Source organism: Xenopus tropicalis, chromosome 1, assembly GCF_000004195.4.
Source record: "Xenopus tropicalis strain Nigerian chromosome 1, UCB_Xtro_10.0, whole genome shotgun sequence".
NCBI classification, from domain to species: domain Eukaryota; kingdom Metazoa; phylum Chordata; class Amphibia; order Anura; family Pipidae; genus Xenopus; species Xenopus tropicalis.
This window is the reverse complement of record NC_030677.2, coordinates 18,473,389-18,498,859: the sequence shown is the minus strand read 5'-3', so window position 1 is coordinate 18,498,859 and position 25,471 is coordinate 18,473,389. Positions and strand designations below refer to the sequence as shown.

Below are 25,471 nucleotides of genomic sequence, written 5' to 3'. Positions count from 1 at the left end.
GCAGTACGGAGAAGGGACAGACACACAGTCAGCAGTACATGTACATGCTCTAGTGACACTATGGCCACCTACCTGAGACTCGCACATGGAGTCCGGCGAGAATCCCGGAATAGGCCGAGGCTGCTCCTTCACCCAAGCTTTCCCGCTGATTTTGGCTTTTCCGGTCAGGTTGAGGGGAATCAGATTTTCAGGGATTACGTTGATTAGTAACGTAGATACAACCTAGGGACGAGACAGAGAGGCATAAAGACTTAGGTATCTTCTATCCTATATACTTTAATTAATACTCACTAAGTACTAAGGCGGTAGGCGCATTATGTCACTGGCCAGGCACAAAGTGCAGCTTCTAAAGGTGGCCATACACGGGCAGATGTAAGCTGCTACTGAAGTCCTTTAGACTGATTCGGCAGCTTTTCTGCCTGTATATGGGGCCCCCAAAGGGCCTTCCCAATCACTAACTGGTCTAAAATTGCCCAGATATCAATTGAACAGGTTTGATTTTTCCATCGTAATGGGGATGGCATCAGCTCATTGATGTGGTCCTTGGTCCGGCGCCACCTATGCCCGTGGTTGTAATTCAATTGTTTGGCCAACAGTTGAATTAGCCCATTAACACCCACCTAAGGGGGCACATCGAGAGAAGATCTGCTCGTTTGTATGTATGGTCACCTTAAGCCAATAGAATGGGGCACATTCATTAAAGTACGACAGGTCCGAATAAAAATAATTCATATTTTTTCTAAAGTTTAAAACTTTTGCATATTTTCTGCAATATTTTTGTTAATTTGCAAAACTTTCGTACTTTGTGACAATTTGTGCGACAGAATCGTATTTGTTGCACTGAGTAGGAAACTTTCGGATTCATTCAAGCTTGAGTATCTTGACTTTCCTTGTGCCGGGTTGGAGCTGCAGAGTGCCATTGAGCCCTATGGGAGACTTTCCTTGGGCCGGGTTGGAGCTGCAGAGTGCCATTGAGCCCTATGGGAGACTTTCCTTGGGCCAGGTTGGAGCTGCAGAGTGCCATTGAGCCCTATGGGAGACTTTCCTTGGGCCGGGTTGGAGCTGCAGAGTGCCATTGAGCCCTATGGGAGACTTTCCTTGGGCCGGGTTGGATCTGCAGAGTGCCATTGAGCCCTATGGGAGACTTTCCTTGGGCCGGGTTGGAGCTGCAGAGTGCCATTGAGCCCTATGGGAGACTTTCCTTGGGCCGGGTTGGAGCTGCAGAGTGCCATTGAGCCCTATGGGAGACTTTCCTTGGGCCGGGTTGGAGCTGCAGAGTGCCATTGAGCCCTATGGGAGACTTTCCTTGGGCCGGGTTGGAGCTGCAGAGTGCCATTGAGCCCTATGGGAGACTTTCCTTGGGCCGGGTTGGAGCTGCAGAGTGCCATTGAGCCCTACGGGAGACTTTCCTTGGGCCGGGTTGGAGCTGCAGAGTGCCATTGAGCCCTACGGGAGACTTTCCTTGGGCCGGGTTGGAGCTGCAGGGTGCCATTGAGCCCTATGGGAGACTTTCCTTGGGCCGGGTTGGAGCTGCAGAGTGCCATTGAGCCCTATGGGAGACTTTCCTTGGGCCAGGTTGGAGCTGCAGAGTGCCATTGAGCCCTATGGGAGACTTTCCTTGGGCCGGGTTGGAGCTGCAGGGTGCCATTGAGCCCTATGGGAGACTTTCCTTGGGCCGGGTTGGAGCTGCAGAGTGCCATTGAGCCCTATGGGAGACTTTCCTTGGGCCGGGTTGGAGCTGCAGAGTGCCATTGAGCCCTATGGGAGACTTTCCTTGGGCCGGGTTGGAGCTGTAGGGTGCCATTGAGCCCTATGGGAGACTTTCCTTGGGCCAGGTTGGAGCTGCAGAGTGCCATTGAGCCCTATGGGAGACTTTCCTTGGGCCGGGTTGGAGCTTGCAGAGTGCCATTGAGCCCTATGGGAGACTTTCCTTGGGCCGGGTTGGAGCTGCAGAGTGCCATTGAGCCCTATGGGAGACTTTCCTTGGGCCGGGTTGGAGCTGCAGAGTGCCATTGAGCCCTATGGGAGACTTTCCTTGGGCCGGGTTGGAGCTGCAGAGTGCCATTGAGCCCTATGGGAGACTTTCCTTGGGCCGGGTTGGAGCTGCAGAGTGCCATTGGGCCCTATGGGAGGCTTCCAAAATCATGCACTGAAGGTTCAAAGTCAGAAATCGGATCGCCATTTGCAAACAATTGTTTCAATGTGAAAATTACGGATCGTAAGTACAAAATCTTCATATTCGGACGAACGGAATTTTCATGACTTTTGCAAACATCAGAAACTATCGGATTTCGTGATTCGGATTCGTACTTTAACGAATCAGGCCCAATGTGTTATTGTAGGTACTAATGGACATTTGGCAGGGAACTGTCATAAACAGAGCAATGTTCATACCAACAGCTTATCTCGAATAGTGTCAACTGTATGTGATAGGTTTATTTGCTAGTTACATAGACCATATTTACTCTGTACTTATGTGCTGGCAATGAAGCGCTGTGCAAACAATAGTTAATTCTGGCATCTCTCCTATGAGCCAACTTCTGTTCAACTTCTATAAAACCAAGCAGAGCTCGCGGCTACACAACTGACTCAGAATAAATACAGAGACAGCGGTGCTTGGCCAATGATCAGCCGCCATATACAATGCCAGGCAGGCCGAGATACTTTCCAATTAGTAACCATGTCACAGTAAGTAGCTCGGTTGCTGATGATTACAGTGCCTGGCAGAAGAGAAACACATAAATAAATAATAACATCATAATAATTGTTTTTGCACAATGAAAGGAAGTGCTTTGAAAGGTTGTGTATCTGTAAATGTAATTGTTAATAAAAGGCGCAGACAGACATGACGCTTAAACTGCAATTACAGAGAACTATAAAGCCTTTGAAAATATTTAATTCCATGTATATTAGAAAGTGGTTTTGAATCACATTTACGGCCCGGCGTTCTCTTTTAGGAAAAATAATGGTGCGGAAAAAACATTCCAACACAATCAGAGCAAAACTTGGCAATTCTGTATGCATTTAAAGGGGAACTAAAGCTCAGCAAAGAATTAAGGTGCCCATACACACACTGGTATTAACGAACAAAGCAAGGTTTCGTACAATGTATGGTGGGTTGAAGGGGCCCGGCAGAAGGTTATACTAAATTGTCAGATAGGGGTAGAATTCTATTGTTACTACCTGCATATCTGACAATTCAGCTCTTAACGTTAGTGGAGCGGACGAATGATTTCCCGCAGATCGTTATTGTAGCTTCTGTACCAACCCAAGCCCCCCCCCCCCCCCCACAGGGAAGTTCTGTGCCTCCAAAGATGCCCCAGTAGCCCCCCATGTTCTTTTCTGCTCAATCACAACCCATGCTCTGGGCTGCTGTCACTTACCTGAGCTTAGGGACCCACTCACAATAGTATACAGAAAATAAAATACATAAAACAAGGCTGATTGGTAATTAATTCCGATTCTTATCACATCGCGGCTCAGAAACCAGTGCAATTAAAATCAAAATGAATCATCAGACCTGTAGCATCAGCTGCTTCTATGACAGGTAACCACCTCAACAGCAGCCCAGAATGCACTGAGCATGTGCAGTGCCACTGACACTCAAAAGATTGTTGAACAAGATCAGAAGATGGGGAACTTTGAAATCCCATGGGCCGGATGTAGCCCTCCAAAGGATTTCTATGCCCCCCCCCCCCAGTCTGCTCCGAGGCTCCATAGACTTTACTATATGACATTAACATTTAATACAATCTGGCCCTCCAACATGCTGTATAACATATAATTGGCCCACTACATGCAGTAAGCTGGACAGCACTGATCTAGAAGAATCACATATATATGTGCACTTGCTTAAACATCTCAAGACTGTGCCCAGGGCTAATAAGCCAAAGCAACTAATCTGAGGTTTGCTTCCAACATGTAACCGGTAAATGCCATTTGCAAGTTGGCTGCTATGGGCTACTTAACCTGGTGTAAACATGTACTAATAATATGCATTACCTGCTTTCCTGTCCAAAGTGGGTAGGGTTTCAGGATAGCTGGTGGGAGGACTTTTACGCGCCCTCGCTTATCTGTCAGCCCTTGATAAACCAATTCCATATACTGTTCCCGGGTGAAAAAGCAGCCGCGGATGGTCATGTTTGCGCCGGACACCATATGATCTTGAATTAGGCCGGCAAGGGGTGTACCATCCTGCCAGAATTAACAGGGGAGTTCAAAATACAGCAGCATTGTTCAAAAGACAAAGTAACAGATAACAGATTAGTCACATTAGTGCAAGTTAGAACGCTATATTTATTCTGCAGAAAGCTTTACCATATCTGAGTAAACATCCCTAGAAGCTCCCTCTGGTTGTTTAAGATAGCAGCTGCCATTTTAGCTTGGCCTGACTTCACTTTCCTGCCTGCACACTCCTGGAACAGCTCTAAACTCAGATTATACAGCAGAGAAGGGAGGGGGAGAGAGGAGCAGTGGGAGGGGGAGGAGGAGAAGGGAGGGGGAGGAGGTGAAGGGAGAGGGAGAGAGGAGCAAACTGAGCAGACTCATGCAGTGCCCTGAAAGATTTTTTTCCAAGAGCAGGAAGTCTGACACAGATCATGTATACAAAATAAAAGGAAATAAATGTGATGTTTCTTTTCACTGAGGACTCAGAAAGCAGCAGTTCTTTTCATTTACCTTTCCTTCTCCTTTAAGTGACAAAGAGCAAGTATCATCTTACTGAATATCCTATAAAATCTCAATACATGTAACAGTGAGGAGCACGGAAGCGCTGCAGACACACAGCAAGGCCATACCTTAGGCACCAAGTACTGCTCATCTGTACATGCTAAGCTGTAGGCTTCAGCCCGGCCCAGCTCGCTTTGGGGGAAATGCGCGTTCATTTCATCCCCATCGAAGTCAGCATTGTACGCCTTACAGTTGGCGTAGTGCAGCCGGAGCACCTTCTCCCCTGGGAGAATACGGGCTTTGTGGGCCTGGATGGAGGGCCTGTGAAGGGTGGGCTGCCGGTTTAGGAGAAGCACATCCCCATTTTTCACATGGCGACACACCTGCAGGCAGAGGGAGAAGCAAACGTAAATAAACTGTGCTTATGTTATAGCCTGCATTGTACATACTAGCTCCCCCAGTGATAACTATAGTACAGGTATGGGACCCGTTATCCAGAATGCTCGGGACCTGAGGTTTTCCGGATAAGGGATCTTTCCGTAATTCGGAGATTAAATAGTTATAATAAATGAAATAGTGATTAAACCCAATAGGACTGCTTTGGCTCCAATAAGGGGTAATTATATCTTAGTTGGGATCAAGTACAGGTACTGTTTTATTATTACAGAGAAAAGGGAATCATTTAACCATGAAATAAACCCAATAGGGATGTTCTGCCCCCAATAAGGGGTAATTATATCTTAGTTGGGATCAAGTACAGGTACTGTTTTATTATTACAGAGAAAAGGGAATCATTTAACCATTAAATAAACCCAATAGGGCTGTTCTGCCCCCAATAAGGGGTAATTATATCTTAGTTGGGATCAAGTACAGGTACTGTTTTATTATTACAGAGAAAAGGGAATCATTTAACCATTAAATAAACCCAATAGGGCTGTTCTGCCCCCAATAAGGGGTAATTATATCTTAGTTGGGATCAAGTACAGGTACTGTTTTATTATTACAGAGAAAAGGGAATCATTTAACCATTAAATAAACCCAATAGGGCTGTTCTGCCCCAATAAGGGGTAATTATATCTTAGTTGGGATCAAGTACAGGTACTGTTTTATTATTACAGAGAAAAAGGAAACTTTTTAAATTACTTGATTAAAATGGAGTCCATGGGAGATGGCCTTTCAGTAATTCAGAACTTTCTGGATAATGGGTTTCTGGATAAGGGGTCCAATACATGTATATGTGATAACAGGTATTAGGCCTGTAAACATGCCAGGAAGCATGCTAGCTAGCAATGCGCCATCCCCAACACTCCCCACACACTTTGCCCATTCTCTACATGCAAATAACTCACAATTTTAGCAGCCAGAGTCTGTGCGCCAGTGGATGGGGTGAGTAGTTGCTTTGCTACAGCTTCCCTCTGGGATACATTGGAAGAGTTCAATATGGTGCGAGAGCCATCCTCACTGATCACCATGGAGGCACCTGGATGGACGTTGGGTCCGTTCATTACAGCCTGTCTCAACTCTTGCACATTCCAGGGAGTGACCGGCTGGGGGTACGTCAGCTTAGTGGCAAACACCTTTGAGAAGGAAAGTATAGTCAGTCCTTATGGGCAATACTCAGTATACAAGCATCCAACTCGACTGCCTGTCTACTGTGTGATTGGCAGTATGAGAGCTCCTATTACACTGACACTAATGTATAAATTATTTATTTACTGTAGTGTTATTTTACTATAAATATAAAATGATTAAAGGGGAACTCCACCCTAACACAACTTTTTCAAGATACACAGCCTTTGCAAGATTTTTAAAGTAATTATATGGTTTGGAACAGTTCCCTAAGCCCCGCCCCCTGTTTCCCTGCTGATCTGGCTGACTACTTTGTGATTCAAACTGTAACAGTAGTCGCCTGTCCTCAGCCTGCCTCCTCCCAATCCCACAATTCCCTGCACACATGATGTCAATAAGGAAAGGGACATCGCAGTGCAAAGCACTGTGGGTTATGTAGTTACTGCATGCAGTTGAGAACTTGTTACAATTTTTAACATCAATGTTTTAGTCCCCCCTCCTCTACCAGGATGCAGAAAGAGTAGAACTGTTTTGCAGCTGGATTTCAGCATATAAAATGGTATTTATTCATTCTTTTTGGAGGAACAGATTACAGTGATAGGTAAATTAGGGGTTTCTGTGTTTTGGAGAATAAAAGCACTACCCAGAGTTCCATTGCACTCAAGGAGAGGAGCGCAGTATAATAGGTTCCCGCTCTTGGTACCAGTTGAAAGATCTAAAGCAACGGGTCTCACCATAGGGATTCCAATTTCATTGGTGTTGATGTACATGTCGGGGCAGATAACAGAGCGAGCTGCATAATCCACTCGCTTCCCCATCATGTGCTTACGAAACAGACCTTCTTTCTTCTCCAGGACCTAAAGGAACAATGGTGGGACATTCAGCAACACAACACACACCGTGTACTGCAATACTGCCCATGAACAAAATAATTATCCTGAAGGAGGTCTTCTAAAAGTATATATTGTTCTTATGTGACCTTGGATTCTTTTATTGAGTATTTAGCCCGTCAGTCTCCAAAGACAACAGCTGCAGAACACTACCCATTCCATACATAAAATAATCCATGTTAGCACCCTAGGAAGTGTTGCTGCACAAATTAGGAAGATGTTGGCCATCTCTGGCCTAGAAACTCATCTGACATCCCTATACAAGCAATCTGCCTGGCAGCCATTGGTCAGCAGAGGTAACACTGACAGTACATTCGGATGTACAGACCTGGCGGATTCCCGGGTACTTTTCAGTCATGAGCTTGTCCATGTCGCTATCGAAGACAATATTGACGTGGCTCTGCAGCCGGACCCAGGAGTTGTACAGCTTATCCGTAAGGGACTGGCCCATTAAAGTGGCAAGAAAAGAGCGGTCGATATTCTCCGTGACTTCGCCTTCCTTCTGCGAAAACAAGAGTTGGCCCGGTTATTTAGGATAGATTCAGGGACTAAATACCAACATGGATACAATTTGCCCCACTACAGTAACCCAAGGCAACTTATTATGGATATCAGTCAAATCTCAAGCACTTAGTATGGGAATAAACTCGCCCCGAGATCTCTTACCAAGCTCATCCCTGATTCGGTGACCTCCGGCATCTGCTCCTGATCCTGAGCCATCACAGCCAGAAGTTTCTGTATCATGGAGACGTCTTTGAGGACAGCCTGCAGGTTAACTGTGTGACCATTGGTGAAAACCTGATCCCCAAGGCGATTGACTGGTCGGTACCTACAGGGAGGTGTAGGGGGGAAAGTAGTTCAGTGGAGCTGGAGACCTGCAGGCTGGGTGTGGCCCTTTAAGATATTTCCATGACCCCCAGAATATAGTTTTATAATATCCTGGTCCAGACGAAATATAAAAGGGATGACATTTAAATAACCCTATAATATTCTCTGCTGTATAATAACCTAACTGAAAGGAAGGATAACAGTTTTGTATCTGCAGGCAGTTTGTTGGTAACTCTTATACATAGTAAGTTAGGGTGAAAAACACAAGTTCGTTAGGGTCCAATGGAGTGAAAAAGGGGGCCCAGCCTGAACCAATCAGGATTAGTTTTTATTTAAGTATACCCTGGTCTATAGCAGGGTGACCATTAGAGCACTAGATAACTTGAAATTTCTGGGACACATTTAATAAATTACATTGCAGGGTTGCATTACATTATTACATTATATTGCAACCAGTGCAGCCCTTCTGGCTGGATTTCTCAAATGTGTCCCTGAATTTTGAAGTAATCTGGTCACCCTACGTTAGAGCCCTGTTTTATCTGGCCTGACCCAATTTTGCTGTCATAATCATTTGTCAGCTATTGATGGTCTTATCCTATTATCTTTTCCTACTGAGCACACATATACATACAGCTATTTGTTTGTTACCCGTAGGTGGCGCTCTTGCTTCCTCCATGTAGTTGCATCCTATTCATTTTACAAAAGACCCATTAGGAAAATACCAGCTGGATTACATATTACCAATATAGAGAGCACTTTTTTTGGGTTGAGTAAAAGGGTTAGTTGCCCTTTAATCTACACACATGTATATTCCTACAGCCCAACTGCAATTTTTGTCTACCGTAGCAACAAGCAGATTTGGGGCGCCTTATGTCAACATTTCTACCCCAACATTAAGTTTCGTTACCTTGAGGGAGGGACAACAATAATGTCTAGGAAAAACGTGTCAGGAGTAAAGGCCGATTCCCCATTGCCTGTTATTCCAGAAAAGAGATGCTGCAGGAAAAAGCCTGCGGGGAGACAAAGAAAACTGGGAGATGCAGTTCCACAATAGCTCCAGAGGCACGGGCCCCCTATTCCTGTTGGGGCTGTACCATAAATTATGTTTGAGAATAGCCCCCAGCTTACCTTCATTCTCCCACAGCGCCTTGATCAGTTCTTTGGTGGAGTTGGGAGTCAGATATCCCCGTTTGGCTAGCTGGGAGCTGTCAGCCACTGCAAGAGAGTCAGAACCACTTACTTAGTAATGGGCTGGGAGTGTGAGCGTGGAGCTTGACGCGGGGGGCAGTACACACAAGCAGCTAGTCAATTACTATGGGTGGGGGGAGCAATTATACTGGAGGAAACCTTTCTGTTATGCTGGAGTATACCCCGGCACACACATAGGAAGATCTGCTCGCTTGACAAAGCCAAGAGGTGGGGCAAATCAGGTAAAACTGATCATTCACCCCCAGTCAACTGGATTATGAACCGAATCTCTAAGCAGGGTCTGCTCCCCCTATAGTCGCGCCCCATGATCAGGTCCTTGAATCTATTCTCAGTGCTAACGGGGGCCTCAGATTTGGGTAAAGGCACTCACTTACCTTCTGTGTCCCCCTCTGCCGGCTTGTTGCCCCCTTTAGAAGAGGCGCTTGATTTGGAAGACATAATTATGGTCAGCTTGCTGTTGTGCTCTTTCCTTACAACTGATCGTGGAGCCCTAAAGGAAGGGGAGTGAAAGGCAAATACAATCTAATAAATAAACCCTGTGATGGGCCAATGGTTAACTGTATTGCCCCACAGAAACCCAGTTAGTACCAGTGAAGGGAAACAGCACTTTCAATTGAAAAAGCAAAGAAATCTCTTAATGTGTTAGGTGGTAATGGCCCCTTCAAGGACACAAAAACCCCCACAAAAAAAATAATCAGTGGACAGCTTTGAAATCTTTAAATACCTGCCACTCCAGTAGTTAAAAGGTTAATTGTAAGGCTGCAGCATCCCCTTACTCGCTTGGGATTTCTTCTCCTCCTCTAACCCACTCAGCCCCTCCCTAACTCTGGCTCTTGGCTTACTGAGCATGCTCAGTTCTTCTTAACCCAGGTTACTAAACACGCCCTCCAGTCTAACAGCCAATGAAAAGATGGCATGTAGGTGGTTTCCATAGAAACCCTGGTCTAGCTGTGCACCCTTCTGAAGAAACATTTTTTTTTCTCCTGTCCTGAGCTCAGTATAACCATTACAGGGCTTTTAATCAAAGCAAGTTCTGCCTGTGTAAGCCCGCATTCTTCATTATGTGAACTTTACTACACACATGTGCTGTTTGCAGATGTAAAGATCACTGAAGATGTGCGAGAGGGAAAATGGCCGCCAGGCGAAAGCTGCTATCATAACATGATGTGCTGGCTAATGGTGCTCAACTTATAGACATGGTAGAAAACTGTAGGGTTTACATGTTGTTTAACTAAGAAATTCCCACTAAGACATAGTTACACCCTTAAAGCAAAACTCCCAGGATCCTACTGTTGCTTATTATACAGGAGTGACTGCAGCCTGAGGGCCAGCGTGGGTCAGATGCTGGGAGTATGCATGTTGCTCCAGTTACACAGGCACAACATCCATTTTACTTTCGCTATCACTTTAAAAGCACTCACTTGCAGTTGGGACACTTTGCCGAAACCATTTGCGTCTTCCAGAAGTTCCCGATCAGCTGGTTTCTGGTCACACAGGTATTTTTCACCTGGCCGAACAAACACAACCAGCATTAGCCTCTATGGATTTCATCTTAAAGGGACAGTCAACATTAAAAAAATACATCTGTGTTTTGCTTGTCATCCTGTGGCTGTATAGAAAAAGCCACAACGAGCAGTAGGACCCCCGAACGTTGCAAAAAATTATGTAAACAGAAGCAAAAATTAGTTTTTGCAGTTGGTCTTTATTAATTTTTTTTTACCATTTACCTTTTCCTTCAGGGATACACAGTAGCACACCATGGTGCTATCCTGTATGTTCTAGGTGTAATGGTATGAATGACTGGACTAACAGCGCCATCTTGTGGCCATTGTATAATATTACACTGAAGTGACCCTGTTCTGAAGGGTCTGTGTCCAAATTCTGCTGAAAAAGGCAGAATCTTGTCCCAAAACTGAATCCTGGGTTTGTTTACGTTTAAGGGAAATTTTACTTTCAGTCACATTTCACTAGGACTGTAGTACTTGCTAAGTTACATTTATGCCATATGCAATAATATTAACACTTATTACCATTAATACACCCATTTCTTTTGATAGATAATTAAAGCCCACCTTAGGTGGGCATGTCGGGAGAAGATGCCCTTGTTTGCCAACCTCCCCAAATGAGCAGATCTTACCTTAATAGTTTTTTTTGCCTGCTGGGGTCAGTGACCCTCATCTAAAAGCTGGAATGAGCAAGGAAAAGAACTTAAAGGGGAACTCTGGTTTCCAAACCAAAATTTGTTAAAAGAACACAGAAACCCCTAATATCCCTATCACTGTAATCTGTTCCTTCAAAAAGTAGGAATAAATACCATTTTTATATGCTGAAAACCAGCTGCAAAACAGTTCTTCTCTTTCTGCATCATTTGAAATCCTGGCAGGGGAGGAGGGACTAAAACATTGATGTTACAAATTGTAACAACTTCTCCACAGCTTACAGACAGCATGCAGGAACTACATAACCCACAATGCATTGCACTGTGATGTTCCTTTCCTTATTGACATCCCATGTGCAGGGAATTGTGGGATTGGGAGGAGGCAGGCTGAGGACAGGCGACTACTGTTACACTTTACTTGAGTCACAAAGTAGTCAGCCAGATCAGCAGGGGAACAGGGGGCGGGGCTTAGGGAACTGCCCGAACTATATAATTACATTAACAATCATGAAAAGGCTGTGCATTTATTAATTGCTGTATATTGCAAAGTTGCTTGGAATCATGTTTGCTTTTCAGAAAGCTTAAGTTGTGTTTGGGTGGAGTTCCCCTTTAAAAACTATAAATAATAAAGACCAATTGCAAAGTTGCTAGGAGTGATCCCTCTTTAAATGAACTTTTAGTATTGTACAGAATGGCCTATTCCTAGCAACTTTTGTAACCCGTGTTCATTATTTTTTTTTTTTTTTTATATATAGTTTTTTTTAATTATTTGCCTTCCTAATTCCAGCTTTTACACTGCATTCAACAAACACTATTTCTCAGTGAGGCTACAATTTTATTGTTCTTGTTACTTATCTTTCTATTCAGTCCCTCCCCTATTTATACTACTGACTCTTGTTAACTCCGCTGCCTGGTTGCTAGGGTAAATAAAACCCTAGCAACCAGATAGCCGCTGAAAAACCAAACTGGAAAGCTGCAGAACAGAAAGCGAAATAACTAAAAAAGCATTGAAAACATTTTTTTTTTTTTTTAAAATGAAGACCAACTGCAAATTGTCTTTAGAATATCAACGTCTGCATCATGCTACGAGTTAAATAAAAGGTGAACTAGCTCTTTACCAAGTTTGGAATGTTGCTTTAGCCCAATCACAGACCCTCCTCTAGTTTGCCCTGATTGCGCTATTCCTGCCAATATCTGTGAGTAAATGTGCACAAATACCCCAAACTTACAGAAATGCCCCCGGGCTGCTTCTTATACTTTTTAAGCACTTTCCTGGTGTGGTCTCCCAGCTCCTCCCGGATCTCATTACCAGTGGCAGCCGCATTGGCCTCCAGCAGCTTTACAACATAAGGAAGAGAAAGGCAATTCATTACATCATCGTTACATCATCAAACAACATATATCCTGCAATGCAGCAGCTCCAAAAAAATGGGTGTATTGGGGTGGGTGGCGCAGGCCAGCTGGGTGCAAAAGAGGCTTCCCAGCCTCCATCCCACCTTACTTTGGGCGACACCACCTCTAGTTTATAAAGAAATCGATTAAAGGGAAACTATACCCCCAGCATGAAGACTTAACCAACAGATAGTTTAAATGATACTAAGTGACCTATTAAAGAATCTCACCAAACTGGAATATATATATCAGTAAATATTGCCCTTTTACATCCTTTCCCTTGAGCCGCCATTTAGTGATGGGCTGTGTGCTCCCTCAGAGATCAGCTGACAGGAAGTGATGCAGCTCTAACTGTAACAAGAAGTAGTGTGGAAGTAACAGGCAGAACTCTGCCCATTCATTGGCTGATGGGGCCTAGCATGTATGTGTGCCTTGGCTTGTTTGTGTGCACTGTGACTCCTATGATCCCAGGGGGCGGCCCTTAGTGCTTAAAATGGCAGTTTCCTATTTAGGATTACCCAATGGCACATACTACTAAAAAAGTATATTTTTATGAAAATATTTTTTAATAGATGAAGCAGGGTATTAGATATGAGCTGTTTATGCAATATATTTTTATAGAGACCTACATTTTATGGGGCATAGTTTTCCTTTACGGTGTTGTGGGTCTGGTTGAGTAGCAGGTATAAAGGGGCAAATATGGTGGCTGTGAGGTCACCAGTCAAGCTTAGCCACATCCATTATCCCAGTACTAGAGAGAGAAGCAAGGCACTAACCCGGTGCAGGACATTCTCCAGCTCGTGGACTTCATGCACAGCCCCCCGATCCAGGACCTTGAGCTGGTTGAGCAGTAAGTGGATAACCGAGCGGTGGCAGGTCAGCAAGTGGCAGTGGAAGCAGGAGCCTCGGACCAGAAGGTACAGTTTCTAAAGATGGAACAAATACAGAATAAAGCAGATTCTGAATTAACTGAAAGGGAACATTTTGCCTTGTGGATTAGACAGCAAGTCCTACGTGGCTACGGCTAAAGCCAATATCCCCTGAACAACATTGTTATACCTACATCAAAGAACAGCGGGTTGTACACAGTCAGGGGCAGCTCGATGTGCCCCAGGTGCCCGGGGCAGTTATTGAAGTCCTGAGCGCAGGTGGAGCACACTTCTTTGCCGTCAGCGGGACCCAGGGCCAGATCATACAGGCCGTTCATCATCGGATTGCCCAGGTTGTCCATATAGTGAGGGTTGGTCAGGGCTTTCACACTCAGCTTCCTAAGGATTGAGATGGTCCACAAGAATTAGAGTTTTTATGTGAATTCCAGCACCAGTTGGTTAGTGGGAATCATGGCACGAGGATGTGCTTATCTGACTGGCACCTCTTTGGCTGATTTGCTCATTGCTTTTGTCTCAAAGCCGTCTCACAGGTGATACGAGCCATCGGAGCAAGGACGGCATGGGATCAGCATTAAGTGGCCCTCTAGACCAGTGGGTCCCCAAGCTTTTTTGCACCACGGACCGGTTTCAAGCAAGACAATTTTTGCAAGGACCGGGAATGGGAAATGTGGCGCAACTAGTGCTAGTTAAATTTTATATTATGTACTTTATTATTCGTATTATTATTACATACAGCTTAATAAAGTACTTTGGTCCTTGTCGTGATCAGTAGAAACCTTCCTGGGCTTCGCATAGCTATTGTCATGGCTGTGTAACACATCGGGGAGTTGGGATCACAGGTAACTGGGAGCAGAGGTGGCCCGGTTCAGCACAGCCCACGGCCCGGCACCGGTGGTTGGGGACCCCTGCTCTAGACGAGGACTGCATCAACGCACCAATGCCCTCCTTGCCCCGACTGGATTTTTAAACCTGCCTACATCAGCTTTTATTGGGCCGTGTGTGGCCACTATGGGCACCCTAAACTGTATCAGTGTTTGACATATGAAGTCCCTGCTTGGAGTAAGATGCTAGTGATTGCCTCAATATGAATAGCTGTGTATAAATATATATTTCAATAAACACTTTTTCAATGCATTAAGCCCCTGTGCGTAAAGTCTGCCTAGGAATATAAACCCCCCATAATAGAACTGCACAGAGATATGGGGGCTCATTTGTAAACAAATGTGCAAAACTGTCACCATAGCAACCAGTGATAAACTGTTCTCATCCAGCTGCAAGTAGGCCAATGAGAGCAAACATCTGATTGGCTGCCCAGTTATACAGGTGCGAATGTACCCTTTGTTTATATATTACCCCCCCCCCCAGTCCATAAGATGCTGTAGGGCAGTACCATTACAATATGGGTGTCTAATTGGCAACTCAGCAGCCACTGATAATCTTTGGCTAGTGAGGGATTCTGGGAGCTGTAGTTCCGCAAGAAGCACAGAGCCCCCGGCTATAGACTTCATGTGGCTCCTCCAGTACAGACTGCCCCGGTGTCCCACCTGATCTCCTCCGCTGAGTAACAGCCGAAAGAGACGCCTTGCAGGCGCCGCCATGGCACGTCCTTAGAGATGAGCATTGCCCGGCAGGGGAGGCCACACTGCGCCGCTTGCCCGGTTCCCTCAAACCTCTCCGCCTCCCGGACTTCTGCCGGCCACACGTGGGGACCCGGAAGTGGAACGTACCAACTGCCTGACAAGTGGAGGAGTCCTGCTCTAGCGCCGTGCGACCTGCCCCCCCCCCCCTCAGCCAGTGGTACAGCCCGCAGACTTCCTACTGTCATGGCGGCGGCCTGTGCTCGGCTGGGAGCTTTCCTGGCACGGTCAGGGGCGCTTGTCAGGTACCGGGCAGGGTTGGGGGGGCCGCTACCGGGGAGTCCTAGCGAGCGGGCGGGAATAGGAACAGGGGGAGCGTTACCGGCCTGATACACTGGGGGAGGGCAAGGTCAGGGCATGGGAGGGCTGTCACTCATATACATAGTAGTACAGTATGTACATCAGGGGGGGGGGGGTTACACATTAGACATGTCTGACCCCCATTATTTATTTAGGCAAAAGCCTTCCTGCAATACCCCTTGGTCTTTTTTATTACTACATTTTTATTCTCATTATTCCTTATTTATATCCCTCCTTCCTATTGGTCGCTGCCCCAGTGGCGCTTGGCCTGGCATGGCACTGGTTAAACAGGAGAAGGACTGGTTGGATTGTCTATTGTATTCTTACTCTCATTCATTTCATTCATTTTACAGTTAATGGTTTTTATCTCCAGTTGCAGCCGCCCAGAACCTCTAATTACATAATTACATAGTTACATAGGGTTGAAAAAAGACCAGTGTCCATCAAGTTCAACCCATCCAAGTAAACCCAGCACACCTAAAGGTGGCCATACACATAAAGATCTGCTCGCCTGGCGATGTCGCCAAGCGAGCGGATCTTCCCCCGATATCCCCACCTACGGGTGGGCGATATCGGGGAGCATTTAGGTAAAAAAAATTATAATCCGATCGTTTGGCCCTGGGGCCAAACGATCGGATTATGTGGGCGGCAATGGGGCAGTCGGATCAGGGACCGCATCAACGAGCCAATGTGGTCCCCGATCCGACCGGATTTTCTAACCTGGCCAATCGAGATCTGGCCAATTTCAGGCCAGATATCGGTCGGCCAGGCCGCTCTGCTCTCCCCATACACGGGCCGATTAGCTGCCGAATTGGTCCAAGGGACCGATATCGGCAGCTATAGTCGGCCCGTGTATGGGGACCTTTACCCACACCAACCTATACACCCACATACATAAACTGTAAATACAACTACTAATACTAACGGTAGATATTAGTATCACAATAGCCTTGGATATTCTGCTTGTTCAAGAACTCATCCAGGCCCCTCTTATAGGCACTAACAGAATCTGCCATTACCCCATCACTAGGAAGGGTATTCCAGTGAGTCCAGTGAAGCAATTATAATGTATAAAATAACCAGGGCACTGGGGTAAATATAGAAGGACCCAGACAGTGCCATGGCTGGTATTGAACCTGGGACCCCAGCAGTGTCTATCAGCAGTGCTAACCATTGAAAGTGATAGGGGTCTTATTCTAAATTCCGCTGGGGCGGGAACTGATGTGGATGAATCTAAAGTGCTGTATAAATGTGTCAGCAAACTGTTAAATGGGAACAAATCAGGTTTTCTTGCATGATAGCAATGTCCCAGTACACATGCATTACACTTTCTCTGTAGCTTTAATGTTGTAAATGGAATTAATGAAAGGCAGGGCTTTCCTCCCTTTCTGTTCTCTTGAAACAACATATGAGAAGTTATTTCTCCTCCATGGTTGTTAATCATCTGGTTTCTGCCACATTGTTTAATGAGTGAGAAGCAGCAGTGCAGAGAATATGATACTGTGTTCCATAACCGTAAGACTGACAAACCATTGAACATGTGTAATGAATGTATATTGGAAAGCTGCTTTAAAATGACACTTTCTTTCATTAGGCAGAATCAGGTTTTGGTGCCATTGCAATTTGTGAAATGCCCAGATTTGGTCAGAAATATATTATTTGTAATTCATGTGTTTTCCTTACTTTTTAGGCAGTTTTCAGGCCTTTCCCTCCAATCTGAACTTAGTGCAACAGGTATGTGTCTCATTTGTCCGGTTATTTTCCTGCATGCTTACTGGTTGGTGAAGTGGCACACCAGTATTTTGCATATTTATATATATTTGTGCTGTTATTTATAGATAGTAAGTTGGGCACCTGCTTCAGACAAGAAAATCTGAAGCAAAAACAGACACTAACATTCTGCCCAGGGGCACCAGTTTTTCAATCAAACCTGCACAGGTTACTCGGCTGGAGAGCACAGTGCTGCCATCTTTCTTCAGCTCCAAGGCATCCCTAGTATGGACTTTGGCTGGGTGCATAGACAGTCTAATATTTTCATCTGTCCTAATCTACTGGGCTTGCACCCACTTGTGTTTGGACTGGGATACAAAATAGGTCCTGACAGTTCAAGTCCACAGAGGCTCAAACAGCCCCCCACTGACCCAATAGATCGTGACTGTCTATGGCACAGACAAGCCACAGCCTACCAGGCCTGCACCCAGCCCAAGCCACAGCCTACCAGGCCTGCACCCAGCCCAAGCCACAGCCTACCAGGCCTGCACCCAGCCCAAGCCACAGCCTACCAGGCCTGCACCCAGCCTGACTAAGCTTTGGCTAAGAGCAGTTAATGTCCGTTCCTTTTTGCTTGGCTTGGTACATAACAAGCTGTTATTTGTGGAGGTACAAGTATGGGCTCTGGTAATAACTGAGCCTTCCTATTTATCCAGCTTTAACAGTGGGATTGCCTGGGGTGAGACTTTGCCTACAAGAGGTAGGAACATAGGATAAAACTACAACATGTCCACTTCTCTCTCTTTATCTTTGTTCTTAAATGTTGCATTTCTTACTAAGTTTACAAGGAAGGGTTATATTTTAATCAGCCCATGGAGAGTGTATATAAATTAGATGTGGGCAGTGCCAGGTTGGCATTCCAGAGTGATGGCTATAATGCTGTGAGTATGTTTGTATGTTCCCCCATAATAGACATTGTTCATATCTCCTCAGCTCTCCAGAGATCAGCGCTGAACATTCCCTACCAAATAAGAAATGCCTCTGGATTGGGCGCCCAGTTGTGCCGGCCCGTCCGGCTCTCTGCCAGCACAGCGCTTCCACAAGCTTTTGGGAATTCTACAACAACTCAGAATACATCAATTCTCAATAGGCAAGATCATTTTGTTTTATTTCTCAAGCAAATTATGCTTTGTTTACTTTATAAGCAGCCACATTTCCATTCGGTGTTTGCCAAGCTGTGGTACTTAATATAATTCTGGGCACACACTACCCCTGTACCAGACAACTGATATCATGTAAGTTGGCCAGTATAGAAACTTTTCACCCAGGTTACTCACAGCAATATTGCAATAGAATTTCAGCAAACATACAAGTTCTGCTGTAGTTTCTAATGGTATTTGCCACCTCAACAAAAATAAATTTGGGTGCAAGATGTTGGCATTATAAAAATAAAATTGGAGGCCAGTTCAGAAATAATATAATAAATAAATGTTATAGTTGATGTGTATCTGTGGGAATAAGGATATACAGCATACAGGTCAAATCAATATGGCTGCTGTACTCCTCTCTAGTAAAGGTTGTGTTACACACCAGCAATCATAAAGCCATAGGAAACACAGTGCAGGAGAGGTGCTGCCAGATGATGATGATGTTTAATCATTGCTTTGCGGTTATTTTCTCAGGATAGCGCCACTCCTTCCAAGCATGGTGCATCATCCTGTGAGGTCCCTGACTTACTTCGGCTTGCGCTCTGGGAAAAGGAAAACCGTGAAGTCTGTCACTGACCGCTTTTTGAGACTGCACTGCGGGCTGTGGGTTAGAAGAAAGGTACAGTAAGATTCAACGGATTTTATGTACAGTTTCAATTAGTACTCTCTTGTGCAGGGATCCCCACACTCAGATGTAAAAAGTGTTGGGGAGCTACATAAGCATGAAAAATGTTCTTTGGGGATGCCAAATAAGGGCTGTGATTGGCTGTTTGGTAGCCCCATGTGACTGCCAGCCCGCAGGAGACTCTGCTTGGAGTAAACTGTGTCTTTTTGCTTCCAAAACTTGTCTCCAAGCCAGAGAGTTAAAAATGGCACCTACTGAGGCCACTGGGAGCAACATCAAAGGGTAGGGGACATGTTGCCCCCGAGCCACTGGTTTGGGATCACTGTTCTAGTCCTTTGTCATCATTTCATGTCTCCTGATGTTGAGTGCTAACATGCTGGGCCTGAACAATAGATGAGTAGGAGGCTGTACAGAGGCATGTCTCTGACACATCTATTGGGGGGGGGTAGATTGGGTGGAGAGCAAGAAGAGAGCAGTGGGGGGGATCCAAAAATCTTAGGTGGGGCTATGTGGACCAGGCTGCCATAGGTTGGGTAAGGGCTTGTGTGGGGAGCAAGCAGGTAGGGGTGGGGCATCTGACAGGGTGCTGGGCCATGTAGCATCACCTTTGCTGCAAATACTGCTTGGCCCGGCTCTGCTAATGCCCACCGTTCTGCCATTTTGAATTTCCCATACAAGGCAAATGTAGCAAGGGGGGTGGGGTAAACACACTTCTCACCTGTGTTGCAGCAGTAGTAATATTTGGCTATTTCCATGGCCACAGGCTGGCTACAAGAAGAAGCTGTGGAAAAAATCAGCAGCGAGGAAGAAGCGCCTACGGGAGCACGTGTTTTGTAACAAGACCCAGAACAAGCTCCTCGACAAGATGACGACCAGCTTCTGGAAGAGGCGCAACTGGTACATTAATGATCCCTACCAAAAGTATCACGACCGAACCAATCTCAGAGTGTAGGCCACGATCTTCAGGGCTACTGTTTGTTATATGATTTCTATATATATTCTCCTATGGAAAAATAATAAAGAATTTGCTTATAACGAATATGAGTCATGCAGGTTTTTCTTTTGCAGTTTTCTAATGCTGTTTTATGTGTGTCATTATAGGGCTCATTATAACCATCCTTCTGCCAGCCAGCAGCCATTCCTTCCTTACAGTTTCCCATGGCCTGAGCTCTGTTCTGCCTTCCTGATGAGCCTTAGTGAGTGGTGTGTTCCCCCTACACACAGATTGTATGGAGAGGACTGCTATCCAGCCAGTGCAATCTCTCCCTTATGCAGCAAATCCCTGTGAGTCTAACACAGAGTGTAGGGATGGGATACAATCTATTCACAGTAGGTGATGCTTATTCAGGTACCAAGATCTCTCATGGAGCAAACTGTAGTTGTTTCTGCTAAAAAGATCATGAGAGACCAGGACTGAAGTGCAGCCAATTGGAGATGCCAATTTAACGTTGCTGCCATCTGGTGGCCACTTATTGCATTACTTTCAGCAATGGTTTGCTTTCTTAATTTGATATTAATTGGTTCCAGAGCAAAAGGGGGTATATATAGATAAATCTGCATCCTGTAACCCATTTACTGAACTGATTGGTACAGCCCTGGAGTGAGCGCTCTAGACATCACCTGGTATCATCTTTATTTCTGTATCCACAGCTTTCCAGTCTGGAACCATCACACTTCCAGTCTAACAGCAAGTTCCCATTATCTGTATCCGCTGGGCCCTGGGAAAGGAATAAACAGACACTGGTTTCTCAGGCTTCCATACATACAACTAAAGAATAGTGAAAATACATTAACTCACAGAGAAGGTACAATTAACACTGAGGTGACAGGGCAGAAAGGGGCAACATTGGCTCCCTCACCCCCTTGCGGCGCATAGAGTCACAGTTTAACTGCAAGTTGAGGGATGGTGCATGTTGTTAATCAGGTAGACCCCCTGCTGCACAGACATCCATCAGCTGGAAACTTGTTTTAATAATGAGAACAGCAGCTAATAAATAGGTTCTGCACTGGCTTTATAAATATTTGGAAAACAATGTAAATTAAAAGTATGCTAAGGAGCCTTCAAGATGCCCAACCCCCCCCCCCCCCCCCATTAAACCTGTTTGTTTCAATTAATGTAAAGGGTAACTTGGCCCTCTTATTGGAGTAGAACAACAAAAAAATGTAAATAGTGTGTTGGCTCTGCTACACAATCGATGGAGTTGGTGATTACCGTATGTACTCGAGTATAAGCCGATCCGAAGCCGAGGTACCTAATTTTACCTTAGAAAACTGGAAAAACTTATTGACTCGAGTATAAGCCTAGGGTGGGAAATGCAAGTTTGGGAAGGCTAAGGAAGCTGCCATACTAATTATGAAGTACTTGCCATCATGCTGTGTGCACTTCCCTGGTGTGTGATCGCATTGTATCAATCGTGTGCTTCACTCATATGCTGTGTGCTTTGTGTGTTACATCTGCAAATCCATATACTCGAGTGTAAGCCGAGGGTTAATTTTTCAGCTGAAAAACTCGGCTTATACTCGAGTATATACGGTAATAAAGTCTTTTATAATAATATGTGGCAGATGGTCCCATTTTACAAAGTACCCCCAGTCTAGGGCTTGCCATTAGTTGGAAAAGGAACAGCTTCATTGCAAAGACCATCAATAATAAGGGCAGGAGTGGTAACAATAACATTGAAAAAGGTCATTTATTTGGACAGAAAAATGTCTAACGTGTTTTGTGGCTTATGGGCACTTACTCATAGGCTCCATGGGCTCAAATAGATCCACCGCCTTGATGTGATGCCCGAGGGAGCACACAGACCGGCACAAAATGGTGGCCCAGTTCACCCCAAACATAACTAACTATATAAGGCTAATGTCCTCAGGTAACTAACCCCTCCGAAATGCCTTTCCACGTGCAACAATAGGAGTCACCGGTGGCTTTCCAAAGTTGTGCAGTTGCCTAAGGAGTCACCAGCGACTCCTATTGTTGCCGGTGGAAAGACATATTGGAGCTGTTAGTCACCCAATGGTAGCAGAGATCTATCCCGGGCAACTCGCTCTGTGGGACATCAGCCTTATGCATCTCTACCCCTGTCATTAACATATCCATAAATGAGCAATCAATTACCATAGCAACAACCTTCCTTTCTCAATCTGCAACATTATCTTAGCCCAGAATAAGAACTCACAGCCAGCATTAAATGCCAATTATTTTCTTTAAATCATGAAATCAAACTTTATTTCTGATGATCAGAATAGTTTCTTTAAACAATTTGGTAAAAACTGGAATAAAAAAAAAAAAGTTTAAAGTACAGTAATTTACAGTTTGACATGGCTGCCACCTGCTGGACACTGAGGTCACTGCAGCCCCAAAGTGCACAGACCATAGAAATACATGATTTTAGTGGCGTTTCTCAATAGAATAGCTTATATCAGAATGTAATACAAAGTGCTTATTGTAAGGCAATTCATTTATTTGCATTGTACCCTGAAGGGCATCACCATTGGGAACAACTCACAATGATAACAAATCCCTGATGAATAAACCCAGCCACACTGTAAGGGTGAAGACACACGGAGCTACTTAGTAGCAGCTACTTTTCCATGGCTTATAGTTTTTCACAAAGAAATAATAAATCTGTGTTCCCAAACTAACACTGGCTTCCTAACCATGCTGTGTGCCAGTAAGGCGCTGGCAAGTACTAGAATTAGAGCAGGGGAAAATGTTCAGCAGCAACTATCTGGTTGCTAGAGTCCAAATTACCTTAGCAACCAGGGAGTGGTTTGAATGAGAGACTTATATGAATTGGAGAGGGACTGAATAGAAAAACAAGTTATAAAAAGTCACAGTAACAATAAAACTGGAGCCTCACAGAGCAATAGGTTTTGGCTGCCGGGGTCAGTGACCCCATTTGAAAGCTGGAAAGAGTCAGAAGAGGAAGGCAAGTAATTCAAAAACTATAAGAAATAAATAATGAAAACTAATTGAAAAATTGCTTGGAATTGGCCATTCTGAACCACCCCTTGAAATAGGAACATTTATTAACAGTTACTACAGTTTTGTTGATTTTTCTTTCTTTAACCTACTGCCTGTTCCCCTCAATCTCTCACTCGAGTTCCCCGCAATGAATGGATGAGGATTAATACTATAGTACCTGGCACCAATGGGATATCAGACTGGTAGAATGCAGCCAGTGATGGGTTAAGGGGAAGTGCAGTTTCACACAAGCCCCTCCCCTACATGCAGCAAACTAGGTGACTCAGCCCAAATAGCAAATGTTGAATTATTCCAAGCAAATTATTATTCCGATACACGTTCCCACAATGCCTTGCAGGTCCTACATCAGGGGTGGGCAAACTTTTTGGCTCACGGGCCAGGCCAGGCCAGCGTTACGGCCCCTTCGTCTCTTTAATTCCGGCCCGCCAATGACACCAAGTCTCGCGTGATGAGACTTGGCGTCGTCGGCGGGCCGGATTAAAAAGGCCAAGGGGCCGGATGTGGCCCGCGGGCCGTAGTTTGCCCACCCCTGTCCTACATGTACCAGATCTGCAAAGGTACTGGGGAAATTATATGCAATCAATTGCATGGGCGTGCGATTGCATTAATAAAGGGTAAGTCAGACACTTATTACCACTAATAAGTGCCAGCGAGCCAGCACCTAAATACTTTCTTTTAGTCTGAACAGATTGATGTTTCCCCTCTGTACCTGGGTATGGGATCTGTTATCTGGAAACCCATTATCCAGAAAGCTCCGATTACGGGAGGTCCATCTCCCATAGACTCCATTATAAGCAAATAATTCATATTTTTAAACATGATTCCTTGTACTTGATCCCAATATATAATCAATCCATATTGGAGGCCAATCTATTGGATTTATTTATTTAAACATTTTCTTAGTAGACTTTATAGATGGAGATCCAAATTACAGAAAGATCCCTTATCTGGAAACCCCCAGTTCCTGAGCATTGTGGATAACCGGTCCCATACCCATTAATAAAACCTATAAAAATAAGAATATACAGAGCACATGATCCCAGGGTTCTCCAGTAGAACCTAAAGGTGTCTGCGTAATGGAAGTGTTGGGGGGTTATTCACCATAAGTTACAGTATAGAGACCAATACTGCCCCCTCCCCCATAGGCTGTCCCCCTCTAATTTAAACCTCATCTAATTTCCAGTTCATATAAATCTGGGTATTTACATTCATTACCAGTGTTTGATACAGTTTATTTCTCTTATTACAATATCCCAGCAGGCTCCATTCCCTGTCAGGGCTAGTGTTAGCCACATTCATACCTAATACTGGGGGCATTTATTTCACATTCAGTATTACACCCACAACTGGACTCATCAGGGGACCTGACCAGCTCAGATAAAATTATTGGAATGACTTGGCCATCCATGCAGTGGGCCAGAATCAGATGATCTGATTGGTTGTGCAAGGGCCCAACTGGACATCTAGCTGATGGATTCTCCATCCTTCTCTACGTGTATATAAAGGATGCTCGGTCAGATATTAATCGAGGAGGACAGCTTTACTAACAGGCTACAGCTTGTGTGGACACATCTATGATATTTATAAAGACTGGGCTAAAAGGGTAACCGGGCAAAGCCAACTGATCCACATGTGCATGGTATCAGCCAACTGGGTAACACCTTTCCAAATCAAATAATCTGGTTTGCTGATGGTCCATTCTAGCACATGTTTCATTCGCCAGTGATCTGGAGTAACTTGGATGTGCTCTTGTAACCATATAACTAGCTGATGATGGTGTGAATGACTATCTATTAATCAAGCTGTGTGAGTGGGGGGGGAGGCTGGCTTAATAAAAATGAGTAGGATTATGGGGGCAAACAGACAAGCTTAATGCTCATGCGGAGTTAGAGTTGCCACCTTTTTCTGTGACTAACACCGACCTTTGGGTTTGGGGAGGGAGGGACTTGACATCATTTGGGGGGCAAGGATATGAGCTAAAGGGCAGGGAAATGGGCAGACTGGGTAGGGTTATAGGTGACGGACAGGTAGGTCCATGGTTATAAAGGGTGATTGGTAGTGAGGAGTCAGTGAAGGGAGGGATGTATAGGCCATTACACATTTACCAGCAAGTACATTGGCAGTAATACTGGTGCTGGTCCTAGCTGGTGATTTACTAGCCAGGCCCTTCAAATACTGGCCAGGTGGCAGCTCTATAAAGAGTTGGAAGGGAAAACCTTAGGCTGGTTGTAGGGCACAGAGGGTGTTTTACTTATCTGCCCCTGTCAAAGCTCATTAATGTAACAAGAACATACTAGGTAATGATGACCTATGGCTTATCCAAACTTTATGGAAATTTAAACTAGCCCACCAAGGTTTGGGCTTCAGACTTCCAGCAATGGCCCCTTATCACTAACTATCCC

General features: G+C 45.0%; 2 protein-coding genes across 2 annotated transcripts in view; one reads left to right on the top strand and one right to left on the bottom strand.

Moving 5' to 3' along the window:
* polr1a (polymerase (RNA) I polypeptide A) overlaps positions 1–15,488 on the bottom strand; it is a 49,628-nt gene extending 34,140 nt beyond the window's left edge. Inside the window, exons 1-15 of the mRNA XM_031895296.1 lie at positions 15,149–15,488; positions 13,778–13,982; positions 13,491–13,640; positions 12,552–12,659; positions 10,586–10,671; positions 9,539–9,654; positions 9,084–9,170; positions 8,863–8,965; positions 7,794–7,956; positions 7,456–7,629; positions 6,972–7,094; positions 6,018–6,245; positions 4,797–5,051; positions 4,003–4,194; positions 73–222 (exon numbers count right to left, since the gene is read on the bottom strand). Of these exons, the coding sequence (XP_031751156.1) occupies positions 73–222; positions 4,003–4,194; positions 4,797–5,051; positions 6,018–6,245; positions 6,972–7,094; positions 7,456–7,629; positions 7,794–7,956; positions 8,863–8,965; positions 9,084–9,170; positions 9,539–9,654; positions 10,586–10,671; positions 12,552–12,659; positions 13,491–13,640; positions 13,778–13,982; positions 15,149–15,429 (2,421 nt within the window). The 5' untranslated portion in view covers positions 15,430–15,488. The remainder of the gene's footprint in view (positions 1–72; positions 223–4,002; positions 4,195–4,796; positions 5,052–6,017; positions 6,246–6,971; positions 7,095–7,455; positions 7,630–7,793; positions 7,957–8,862; positions 8,966–9,083; positions 9,171–9,538; positions 9,655–10,585; positions 10,672–12,551; positions 12,660–13,490; positions 13,641–13,777; positions 13,983–15,148) is intronic.
* On the top strand, positions 15,400–20,119 carry mrpl35 (mitochondrial ribosomal protein L35). Its single transcript, NM_001017111.2, has 5 exons — positions 15,400–15,486; positions 17,232–17,275; positions 18,245–18,401; positions 18,934–19,078; positions 19,848–20,119. Exons 1-5 carry the CDS (start codon positions 15,428–15,430, stop codon positions 20,034–20,036), a joined length of 594 nt encoding a protein of 197 aa, NP_001017111.1. The 5' UTR covers positions 15,400–15,427; the 3' UTR covers positions 20,037–20,119.
* Positions 20,120–25,471: the final 5,352 nt, after the last annotated feature.

Coding starts and splice junctions, on each gene's coding strand:
- mrpl35 (NM_001017111.2), top strand. CDS start 15,428: ATGGCGGCGGCCTGTGCTCGGCTGGGAGCTTTCCTGGCACGGTCAGGG. Junction 18,402..18,933: donor AATACATCAATTCTCAATAG/GCAAGATCATTT, acceptor TTATTTTCTCAG/GATAGCGCCACTCCTTCCAA. Junction 19,079..19,847: donor GGCTGTGGGTTAGAAGAAAG/GTACAGTAAGAT, acceptor CCATGGCCACAG/GCTGGCTACAAGAAGAAGCT.